Source organism: Myxocyprinus asiaticus, chromosome 40 (genome assembly GCF_019703515.2).
Source record: "Myxocyprinus asiaticus isolate MX2 ecotype Aquarium Trade chromosome 40, UBuf_Myxa_2, whole genome shotgun sequence".
Lineage (NCBI taxonomy): Eukaryota > Metazoa > Chordata > Actinopteri > Cypriniformes > Catostomidae > Myxocyprinus > Myxocyprinus asiaticus.
The window spans coordinates 15,510,730-15,523,509 of NC_059383.1; the positions used below are offsets into that span (position 1 = coordinate 15,510,730).

General features: G+C 37.6%; 1 protein-coding gene across 1 annotated transcript; it reads right to left on the bottom strand.

Annotated features, from left to right (window-relative positions):
* Positions 1-10: 10 nt before the first annotated feature.
* On the bottom strand, positions 11-7,009 carry LOC127431376 (guanylyl cyclase-activating protein 1-like). Its single transcript, XM_051681801.1, has 4 exons — positions 6,665-7,009; positions 3,439-3,588; positions 2,212-2,299; positions 11-2,122 (listed from the first exon to the last, which is right to left on the bottom strand). Exons 1-4 carry the CDS (start codon positions 6,857-6,859, stop codon positions 1,983-1,985), a joined length of 573 nt encoding a protein of 190 aa, XP_051537761.1. The 5' UTR covers positions 6,860-7,009; the 3' UTR covers positions 11-1,982.
* Between the last annotated feature and the right edge of the window lie 5,771 nt (positions 7,010-12,780).

The window sequence follows — 12,780 nt, forward strand, 5'->3', positions numbered from 1 at the left end:
CTTACTTTCTTCTGTGGAACACAAAAGGAAATGTTAGACAGAATGTTAGGGGCTGAAAGCCTCAGTCCCCAATTACTTTCATTATATGTAAAAAGGAACAGTGCCAACATTCTTCAAAATTTCTCCTCTTGTGTTCCACAGAAAAAAGAAAAAGTTATACTGGTTTGAAATGACATGAGGCTGAGTAAATCATTTTTGGATGAACTATCCCTTTACATTTGAATGAACTGTTTAGATTTAGATGAGTGACCAAAATGTTTCTTTGGATCAAAATAAGTGATTGTAGTTGATCTCTTGGGATTTGTTTAGGAATGGACTGTGGGATATGAGTATCTTGGTGCTCATTTATTTACTTTGTATTATGTAGACTATGGAAACAAATGTATATTTTTTAAACGTGTTTGTACAAGTTTATTTTCTCAGTAAACTTGCTTATACTGGTAACCTACAAACAGTATTTGAACATTATTTCCCTCAACATTTCTTTCTCTTGGATAAAATTAAACAGTGGTTTGCTTAAAGTTTTATTAGTAAGTCAACATAAATATTTCATACCAGAATGTATATCACAGTAGAGGAAGATAATCTTATTTGAGTACTTGAAGCTTACTGCCTGAAAAGTGTCAAAACTGAAAAAGTTTAAATACAGAAGATCTGTTTCTGGAGGCATTTGTACATGCAGTGTACATTTTCATGCATGGTATGAAATATCATCATCTCTAGATGGTAACAAAGCTTTGAAATGAATATTTGTTGTTTCCATTAAAAAACACTATTTTGAAAAGAGTTCAAACTTGCCCTCATGTGAAGATGCCAACTCAACCGTATAAAAAAAATCATGAAAGCATGCCAGTCTGTTCTTATGTGTCCTGAAGTCTGTATTTTGTGTGCATCAAACTTAATTTCATATCGACTGTAAGTCGCACTGGTGTATATTTAATGTATACTGTGGATACACTATTTACATTTATTGTTAGAGGAGCAGGTGATTTGAAATAATCCACAGAATTTCAAAGATTTTCCCCCAAAATCAGCACAGAAAATCTGAAAAAGTTTGCAGATTCTGTGGGGTGCTACTTGTTAGTATTAGAATATTTCAAACAGCAAAATCACTTTTATACTTCTTGCGTGTATGTTGTCAAATTCAAAGCTGATCCAAGTGTTTTAGGGGGTTCAAGACTGTTTTAACAAGTTCAGACTTCTAAACAGTGATATTAGAGGGGAAAATACCTTTAAATATTTCTATTATTCTGAAACATGCAGTTGCTAGTTTTGACGATTTTGTTAACTTTCAGTTTTAACATTTGACAAGTGTTTTGATCAGATTAAAGGTTTTTTGTCTAAAAAGACAGCAAAAACTGGAAATGCATTTTATAAATTTCTTCTGCATAATGTAACTGCAAATTTGCTATTTTCCTGTATAAAGTGCTGTACTTTTGTTATCCTATACCTTATTTAATTGACATAGTGTTCTAGGGAATTCAGACTGTGTAATAGACAGTGGACTGTCTCCCAATTCACTCTCATAGCAGTGTAATGATGCCTCTGGTTGTCATAAACAATTCCACTCCATACTTGGATTATATGATGAGTTTACCCAATGAAAGTTGGATAAGCATTATTTGTCATATTACCAGCCTTCTCCACTGAGCCTTTCCTTAAAAAGCACCACATTGCTCATTCCTTAGTCCTCTGAACCCCTTATAGCATCAGAGTACCTATCTGACGCAAAGCTCTGTATCTCCTTTGGGATCGGACAGCACCAGGTTTGGGCAACAGTCTGAGTTCTCCCTTGAATTTTCTATCAAGGGGATCACACAGATGCCGTGGGGAGGTACATCTGATCCTCAGAGTTGAATTGCCAAACATCTTGTAAAACTCCAATCCATTTTCAGCTCTATTTTGAATTCAGAACGGGGATTGTCTTTTTTTTTGTTTGTTTTGTTTTTTGTATTTTGTCCTTAAGATGGTGTTTAAGCAGCCTAACCTTCCATGGTTGGTTTCTGTCGTCCATCAACAATAATAATTAGGACTGGAGTGAGGTCCATCAATTTCTTCAACATATCCATAATATCTGGATGATCTTTTGCTCCTTCAATAAATTCCTCCAGTGTCAGTTCACCTGTGAGTTTCAGTTGAAAGAAAATGCAATTAGCTCAACAGACATGCGAAAGATTAATATAACTACATTCAGATGGAATTTGTGCTCACCCTCTCCATTGACATCAATCTTTTCATATATAAGAGTCACCACATCCTCTGGCACAATGTCACGATTTCGTGTGATGTCTTGTATTGCCTGTAGTTTGTAGAACCAAAAAGGGATAATTATTAAACATGACGTGATACATTTTTGGTTTTAATTTATTGAGTTATACAAAAATGTATAAAAATGCAATTCACACAAAACAGTTACTTTCATACACCACTTCAATGATGAACATGTTTTCAGTTACTGAGTTCAAAGTCATTTGGATATTTTTTCTGGGGCTTAAAGTATAGAATGTCACGTGCTGTGACCAGACACAGAAAAAGTTTTTGGTAGAAAATACTATAAATGTTTTTCAAAAATATATGAAATCTACATAGACACATCGATTTGATTTCTATGAAATCCAAGTATAAATCTATGGAAACATTATACCTTAAGTATATCAGCGTCCTCTACGGGACTTGTATATATAGGCGTCTTGTACTTATACTTGTCCTCACAGTTATGCTGCATTAGTCAGGTCTGCCGGAACCCCAAACATCTCATATTCTATAACCCTGCTTTAGAAGTGAATGGCATCTACTGTAATATTAAACAAACTTCTTTCACGTTGTCATTATGGGGTATTGTTTGTAGAATTTTGAGGAAAATAATGAATTTAATCCATTTTGGAATAAGGCTGTAACATAACAAAATGTGGAAAAAGTGAAGCGCTGTGAATACTTTCCGGATGCACTGTATATCTATCCCTAGAACTTTGATAATTGAACTGCTTCAGTATTGTGTGGAATAGCCAACCATAGCAACCAGCCACCTCTGTCAGAGGTCAGCCAAAATGAAATGAACATGGAACCACTTGGAACATGCAATCCTGTTGGCATGCTAGAAAGCAGCAGTCTCAGAAACTGAGGTACAGAAAAGGCACAAGGAAGACAGTTTCCTAATTGGATTAAATGAGATCATCCACAAGATAAGCAGACTGATCCAAGGTCCCAAGTTCACCTGACTTCTGAATCAGTTTCAGCAATGGCATTCTATTTTTGTCTCGTTAACCAAAGACCTGATGTGGGAGAATATAAGGATATTTTTAATGAAGATAATCTAGCAATCATCAGCAGATATGAACCTCGTCTCACATTGTATTTGCTACAGATAAAATCCAGAGAGCTCTAATGAAAGCTGTCAAAAAACTTTATGAAAACAGCATTGATGAATCTTTCATTTACTGTGAATATTGTCTCCAATTCGTCCTTGTCAATTTTCCCATTGCCATCCTGGTCAAAAAGTTTGAAGTACCACTTTAGCTTCTGGTTGATTTCCCCCTTGAGCATTAAACTAATGGCAGCAATGTATTCCACAAAATCGATATATCCATCCTTAAAAAAAAAGAGAAAGGGAGGAACAAGTCAAGGAAAGTTCATTATGTTGTATTCATGTTTTTGACATGCAAAGTCATGATGATTGGCCTTTTAAGGATGCTCTGCACTTGGCCATTGATTTGCATGTACAATGTTATGCTCCACCACACTAACCGCATTATCCAATAATAGCCTTTTTGACTTTAGGGAGCAAGATGGCCTTCAAATTAAAGGAATAGTTCACCTAAAAATGAAAATTCTCTCATCATTTACTCACCCGCATACCATCCCAGATGTGTATGACTTTGTTTCTTCTGCTGAACAAAAATGAAAAATTTTAGAAGAATATTTCAGCTTTGTAAGTCCTCACAATGCAAGTGAATGGTGGGCAGAACTTTGAAGCTCCAAAAAAGCACATAAATGCAGCATAAAAGTAATCCATAAGACTCCAGTGGTTCAATTTGTCTTCAGAAGTGATACGATATACATGTGGGTGAGAAACATATAAATATTAAAGTCCTTTTTTTTTTACTATAAATCCTCCTCCCTGCCCAGTAATTGGTGATATACATGAATAATGCAAATTGCCAAAAACCCAAGAAGAAGAATGTGAAATTAAAAGTGGAGACTTATAGTAAAAAAGGACTGATCGGTTTCTCAATCACACATATCATACAGCTTCTGAAGACATGGATTTAACCACTGGAGTCATATGGATTACTTTTATGCTGGCTTAATGATTTTCAAAGTTCTGTCCACCATTCACTTGCATTGTATGGACCTACAGAACTGAGATATTTTTCTAAAAATCTTTGTTTGTGTTCTGCAGAAGAAAGAAAGTCATACACATCTAGGATGGCATGAGGGTAAGAAAATGATGAGAGTATTTTCATTTTGGAGTGAACTGTTCCTTTAAGTCTGTGAGGCCTTGCTGGCATTGATTCTCAATACTGTAAAACAGTAAATGTTCATGAAAATATTAGTATGAACAACCTTTCTTAGAAATCAGTGTGTGGCACAAGCTGTTTAACCTAAACCAATGCTTTCAGGACATTAGGCCCTTTCCCACCTACAGTCCAAGTACTTTTCCCTCAGTAACTTTCTAGATGACAACTCTTACGAGGAACGGATCACCCGAGTAGACTTTTTCCCTGTTGCATTCACATTCACATTTTATACTAACTGCGGCTGCATCGGAAACCAGTGTTTTTGGATGAATGGAACTATCTGAACAGTTTAAAAAGCACCTTATTTCATCCTACCTTCATCCATCCTTATACAGCCTCTGAAGGCAGCATTTTACAGTTTTTGGACACAGCTTGTGTCTTCATGTTACAGTTTAAACTGGGCGCGTGAGGTGTGTGTGCGGTGCTCCATGCTACAGCTGGAGAGATGAGATGAGGCGGCGAAAAGCACCCTTTAAACATGGAGCACACGCTGAACTCAGTGGACAACATGTTGAAATGCTCTATAAACCTATTTATCAACACAATCTTTTACAATAAAGGCTTTTATGACGCATAAATTACTGTACTGAAATACTCACTCATTTACTTAAAAAATTTATGCAAGACTTGATGCAAGATAACCACAGGAACAGGCACGCAATACTTCCCTCATATAAACTAGATTTAATGACGGTTTAGTGTATTATAAAGTTCAGTTACTCATTCTCAATAAACATCTGATTATTTATATCTGTCATCCCAGGAAGAAGTCGATGTAGTAATCCAGAATTCACTTTATTTCCTGTATAGTCACACAGTACAGATACGACGAAAACTCAAATAGTGTCTCCCGATGAAAACACACACACACACACACACACACACACACACACACACACACGGAATGGGTGATTCTTTGTTGGTTATATGTGGTGGTGGTATAGTGGACTAAAGCACTGAAATCCCCACAGCTGCCACCATTGTGTCCTTGAGCAAGGCACTTAACTCCAGGTTGCTCCAGGGGGATTGTCCCTGTAATAAGGGCACTGTAAGTCGCTTTGGATAAAAGTGTCTGCCAAATGTAAATATGTTATATCTGTTAAGGGAATTGTAAAATTAGCACAATCTTCTAAGTAGCAGCTAGTTGTTTACTAACAGTGGCTGTGGAGCTCCTTTCCTTTCTCAATCCAGGTTTTTTTTTAAACGGCTTCGAGGAACGAAGCACTAGGCCCAGGGAAAAGTACCTAAAACGGGCTTTAGTACTGCCAGTGGGAAAGGCCCTATTATAAGCTTTTCTCCTCTTAGCAGACCAGTCTACAGTGAGATCCATGTTTGTTTTGAACATATCAGTAAACCAATCAAGTAAACTTCATGCATAGAAGGATTATACCTCAAAATAACCTCCATGCTTTATTTCTTCTTCTTTCTTCTTTCTTTTCTTTTTTTTTTTTTTTTTTTTTTTTTTTGCCAGTTCTCCCATTTCTAATCTCTTTTCACACAATTACATGTAATGGCAACTCACAATTTAATTTTGTATTTATTTATTTATTTATTTATTTTTTGCTGAGGGCAAGTAACCTACATTGAGATCAATATTAGGAGGTAAAAGCTCTAGATTATGATAATTATTTGCAGCCTCTTTTGAGGTACTAGTTCTCATTTATACATGTATATGAGAGATAAATGGTTGACTGCTTTGGTTGACTTTATTCTACACATCCTAATCCCTGACCCAAAGATCCCTAGTCCTTTTGAAATATCCATTAAAGAGTTATGCAACAAGTCTATGGAAGATGATCTCTCATGATGGCCTGCTTTGCAAGATTGTTCTCTGCATGTGACATAATTAGATCTGTCTATAGGCTTATCGTACTGTCACAACTCTTTAGAGAACATAAGGATGATTCGTTCAACTTAAAGGGATAGTTCACCCAAAAATGAATATTGTTCATATTGTTCCAAACCTCTATGACTTTCTTTCTTCTGTAGAAAATAGGACACATAAAAGAGAATGTTAGCCTCAGTCACCGTCACTTTCACTGCATAATTTTTCCATACATGATGATAATGATTTTGGGTGAACTATCTCTTTAAGTGCATATATGGTTTGTGCTATGAGATCCAAACCAAGACCTGCCCCATCTTACCCCATCCATGTCAAAAGTGAAGAACACCTGGTCCACATAGCTGTTCGCATCCTCAGTCATACCCTGTAGTCCAAGAATGGCCTTGAGCTCAAATAGTGTGATCAGGCCCGATGGAGACTCCCTCATGAATTTGTTATACCAGTGGTGCATATCTTCAGCAAGGATATCATCCAGACTTGCATGGTTGTTACCCATGGCTGTGGCCTGCAGAGGTAGGAAACCAGTCCCACCCTCACTTTCTGATCCGTAGCTGGTCCAGGCAGTTGCTTTGGGGCAGCTGGCCCTTTACACTTGAGGTGCCTGTGAACTCCAGCAATGAGGTGCAGATTGGCAGTGACAACTGCAGAATGGCCTCTGCAGAGAGCTAGAGGGCAATATGCTGAGAGTCTAAACCTATTATGTCCAGGAACCACTAAAAAGAGGTGGTCACTTAAAATAACTACCACTAATAGGATAATGGCAGCTGTACTCCACTTAATGGGCAGGTAAAAGAGTTACTGGCACAGAGTAGAGGAAGCTTATATAAGAGGTCTTGAGATTCCTTGAGATGAACTGCTTGAACTGTCATTGTAATACAGGGTGCATCAGAGGACAGCGTTCAGTAAAGCTTAAAGTAGGGAGAATATGTTATGGATCAAGATTTGTTGGTCTTTAAGGTCTAACAGGTATAGTTATCACTCTCTCTCAATGTAGACTCTATAATAATCCTTCAATCCACAAACCAAGTTTAATCCTTTATTCTAGAATTTTAAGTCAGTGATTATATATGGTTTCTGATCATACAGAATTTACTGAATATTTTAATAAATGCTTTATACAGCTATGTTTTTTTAAGGTTGATTTTTATGCATATTTTATAAAAAAAAAAATGTTTTTATAGTAATAATTTAAATAAAAAAGGTTAAAATATCTGATAAAAATCAGCTATGATTTTACATAATAACAACATCCAAAACTAAAAGGTTTCACACTTTTTAGTTTTATAAACAAAAATGATGATAATAGTGATAATAGTATAACTATATTGCAGATCATAAAATGATACTTTGCTATTTAGCATGCAATTAAATTACCTTTTTATGGATGTATTTCTAAAACCTTGAGCTAGATATGAGTGAATATATGTCTTTTTGAAAATTATATAAAATCCATTATCTGCAATTTATGGGTGACAGAGTTGTCTCATAAGACTTAAAGGGATAGTTCACCAACAATTTTTTACTCACCACTGTGTTATTATAACCGCATATGACTTTCTTTCTTTTTCTTAAGTCAAAGGGAGAAATTGTGAAAAAACTTTGTGCTCAGTAATGTCATAAAATGGCAGTATATGGTTCAAAGTATATCATTCAGAAGTCTAATAAATTATTCCATGAAACTCGCGATTGTTATGAAAGCATACATTAGGTTTGATGAGAAACAAACCAAAATCGAATGTATTATTTAGTGAAACTGTTGAATGACTGTTGCTGTCCTGTGCATGATCATGAGACTGCAGTCACTGCATGAGAGCAACAGTTTATGCAGCCTCCGCTAATGACATGGGGCGTTCAAGTGAAAACTCGTTTTGTTTATCTAAAACAGGTCCGCCACAGTGATATTAACAACAGAATACAACAAAGCTGCACACAAACCAGAGAACAGAACTTATTAAAAATGTCTGATGAGTTTGTAGCCAGAGAATATATGCATTTCTATGCCCAGCCTTATTTATTTGAAACGGAGTTCTCAGTCAAACAGAGATACAGGCAAAGGAGGCTGAAGGCGATACCTCAGCGAAAACATTCGGTAGGTGTAAAATTCTCGGCCAAAATCCAGTAGTTTTTAACCAGCTAGTGAGAAGTTGGCTTTAATATACCGTTGTGAGAAAGTACCAGTTCACAGCAGACACCGCAACGCCGCAAACAGAAACCAAGTGATCGATAGAATGTCCCGTTGCTCAGGCAGGGGACTGTCACACACATACACACACCGGTTCAGAATGGAGAAGAGATGACTGACATTCCCGCCTCCTCTGTCTATCTCTCGCTGTTTGACTGAGTACTCCATTACAAACAAAAAAGCCTGGACACAGAAATGCATCTATTCTCCGACTGCAAACTCATCAGACATATTAAGTAAGTTCCGTTCTCTGGTTTGTGTGCAGCTGTGTTGTGTTGTTCCTATTGTTGTGGTGGACCTGTTTTTAGATAAACAAAATGAGTTTTCGATTGAACATCCCATCTCGCGAACGGGGACTGCTTGAACTTGCTCTCGTGCCCTGTCATGAAAGTGCACAGGAGAGCAATGGTTGGTCAACAGTTTCACTAAATAATACATTATGGTTTGTTTCTCACCAAACCTCATCATATGCTTTCATAACAATCATGAGTCTCATGGAATAATTTATAAGACTTCTGAATTATACTTTTGTCTTTTTGAAGCTTAAAGCTGCCATTGTGGGGTTAGGGTTACACTGAGCACTTCATTTTTAAGTTTTTTCTTTGTGTTAAGAAAAAAAGTCATATTGGGTTATAACAACACAGGGGTGAGTAAACAACAACAGAAATTTATTTTTTGGGTGAGCTATCCCTTTATGACCTGTAATATGACCTGATGAGCTCTCTCGCACTCTTTTGTACAGCTGCCAGTCAGATCACTGACTTTTCTCACTTGGAAGTGGTGATGAGGCAGATAAAAAAAGTCAAACTCTTCATTAGGGTCTTAATACTACACTACTACAGTAAATGGGATTAAGTGGCCATTAGATCAAATGTTCATTGTGGACAAGCTCTCAAGCATTAGCCTGAACCTCTCAAGTCATTAATTTCCTGCCTTTTCTACAGGCTACCAGTAATTTGTTCAGATAATAATTCCTATGCCGGAATTAGCCAAATGTCAATTGTCAAGCAAAGGAACTAAACAAATTAACAAATAATGCTCTGTTGCCTTAAGCAACACCACTCTGACACATCAAAAAGTACTTTGTTAGCACTTTACAATAAGGTTCTCTTTGTTAACATTAGTAAATAAATTAGGTATCTAATAGTGAAAAATATATATTTTTAAGAACATTTCTTAATTTGGGTTTATGTTAACTTATGAAAATACATTGTTCAGTTCATGATAGTTCATTTAATGCATTAACTAATGTTAACATATTTAACTTTTTGTTAAAAAATGTATTAGTATATGTTGAAATTTACATTAACCAAGATGAATAAGTGCTGTAAAAGTATTGTTCATTGTTAGTTCATGTTTGATATAAATGAACCTTTTTTTTAAAGTGATACCATTTTTTTTTCCCTCCAGATTTCAGATCTTTTAGATTTTAAACCAATCATGTGGGCGATAAGATCCGTTTCTGAGTAACCATTTTGAATGGCCGCTTTGCCAGTGCACGAATAAAATGTCTCAGATCTAGGATTGGCTGAAGCCTGCCATCTTTCTTTGGGACAAGAAAATAACGGCTGTAAAACCCTTTTCACAAGGAGATTGTGTATTTCAGCTCGTAACACTGGCACGTCTTCTGATGAAACCATGGAAAACAGAACGCCATTGAAACGGGGTGGCCGACATGCAAATTGGATCGGATACCCATGTTCGATCATTTTAGCACCAAATCTGAAATACACATAAGGGCTTGCTACACGTCCGTGTAACGGGACAGAGGACAATTTGGTTTGCTCATTGTATGATATAGTGCGCCGCTCACCAGTGGGAAGTGGTTGTGCACAATGTGTGGGCTTTGAAGAGGAAAAGAGCTCTTTATTGAGAATGTGTGACTGTCTCGTGCACACCCCGTCGGCGCGGGGTGTGCACTGATATGGCTGCTTCTGTCTGGGCCACGGATTGCGTGACCTCACCGGTGGCTCGGCGGCAGCAGGGCTTTTGGCCAGGCGATGGCTCGAAACAGAGCGGGAGTGAACCGGCTGTGATATATTACTCCATTTCGGCATAAAGTGACTCATAGCCTGCGAATGTTGCTGAGTTGTGATGTAACGCTCAGCAAATTTATAAACAGAGCCGCCGAGGAGGCCAGCTTGAAACACTGGGGCATCCAACAGAGAGGGTTTTTCCTCATCACGCATTTCCATGTGGGTCAGCCAGATATGACGACCCAGAACTACCAGGTTGTTCATTGACTTGCTAATGGCCTGTGCAGTGACTTTCATGGCACGCAGCGCTAAATCTGTAGCGGCACGGAGCTCTTTGAATGTCTCTGGATTGTAGCCTTGCTTGTCCATTTGCTTGAGCAGCTTGGCTTGAAAGACCTAGAGCACCGTCATTGCATGGAGTGCTGAACCAGCTTGACCCACTGCTGAGTATGCTCTTCCAGCATGTGCGGACATCAGTCGACACAGTTTGGAAGGATGAATGGGCCGTGTTTCACGCCCTGCTACTCGCCGGGCAGAGGCGTGCCGCTACTGCCTCCTCCACAGGGGCTAGCTGGGCATAACCTTTTTCTTCCCCTTGATCCACATTAGAGAGGATGGAATCGCTACACGGTCAAGCTGAATTGGGGCGCGTGCCAGGATTTTGACAGTTTGTTATGAACTTCAGGGAAGAACGGGGCAGATCTGCGGAATCATTCATCAAGGCAAGATTGTGTAGGTTCCTCTGGAGGAGACCACTCGAGATCAAGCTCTTGACCACCCTTGAAAGGACAAGAAGCATCTCCTTGTCAGTGGCACGTACACGCTCCTCGCCCTCGCTGGGGGAATGGGCGGTAGCGTCATCCACTGACCACTCGCCTGATGCAGCGAGAGACATGACATCTTCATCATCCCCAGTGTCAGAACCCCTGAACGAGATGAGGCCTTGTGCTCCTGCAGAGGGCCGGAGCTCATCACGCACATAATGTATTGGCATAAACGCGTTACATGAAGACTGAGGGGCTCGTGGGGCGTGTGCTGGCACGAGGTCCACCAAAATTCTGAGGAATGGTGTTAGCTTGCCTGCTTTTATAGCAGACAGCTTCGCACCTAAAAGGGTGGGGCTCAAACACCATAGCCAATATTAGAATATTGGCATTATTGTAGAGAGGTTTCAACTAGGTCGTGTGGAAGGACACTCCCCATATGCGCTAACAGAACACAATGTCAAGTGTACTGGGTCATAAGGGAACTACAGTAATAAAAATCATAATTTTGTGGTTATTATGGTTTTGCTATACAAGTACCATAGTTTAACTGCGGGTTTACTATAGTAATATTGTAGACTGTAGTAACCATAGTTTACTACAGTAACCATACCATGGTATTTGTAGTAAAACCATAACCACAACATTATTATTTTTATTGCCACAGTTTTCATCTTGTATTATTTTCTTGTATTATTGCTATGGTTTTACTAAATATAAAGGTTTAAATATAGTTATTTTAGTAAAGCTTATTGCAAGATAACGCAGAACTATTTCAGGAAAAAAAAAAAAAAAAATCCCACCCTGTCCTCTAAGGGGCTCTGTAGTTAGCACTAAATGAAATTTAACATTGTTTACCATATTAAAATTATATTTCAGTACTTAATGCATTAATTTGACAGCCCCAAAATACTACAACTAAAGTAGTCATAGACTGAAAACTAAACCAAATTGAAAGGATAAAATTGAAAATAAAATAGCAATAAAAACTAAATACAAAATCAATAACATAATTTTTTAATATAATTAATAATATAATCTTGGTCATATTTTCCCTTATAATTCAAGATTTGATACTCTTTGTTTGTAAAAAAAAAAAAAAAAAAAAAAAAAGAAATGTAATGTTTATGCTAATGACTCTGCAGTTGCATGAGCAAGTAAGGGCATGATCATTGTTTCTCTGACCCAGAGCTCTGACATGTGACCTGATAGTTAGAGCCAATCAGAGAGCGAGAGAAGGACAAGACAATATTCTTAAGCCAGCCAATCAAGGGACAAGAGTGAGAAGACAAAAAATAGACCAATGATTGAATAGGAAAATTTGAAGAGATGATTGGATACAAGGTAACATGATAATTCAAAACATTTTACATATGGTGCAATCAGAACACTAGTAGGCTAAACCAAACAATAATCAGGCCTTATTTCTACCCAAGAATCACAAATTATTTCCAAACAGAGCTTGTTACATTGATTTTTATAACCTAATTAGTTT

Coding starts and splice junctions, on each gene's coding strand:
- LOC127431376 (XM_051681801.1), bottom strand. CDS start 6,859: ATGGGTAACAACCATGCAAGTCTGGATGATATCCTTGCTGAAGATATG. Junction 3,589..6,664: donor TCACTTTTGACATGGATGGG/GTAAGATGGGGC, acceptor TTTTTTTTTAAG/GATGGATATATCGATTTTGT. Junction 2,123..2,211: donor GATTGATGTCAATGGAGAGG/GTGAGCACAAAT, acceptor TGAAACTCACAG/GTGAACTGACACTGGAGGAA.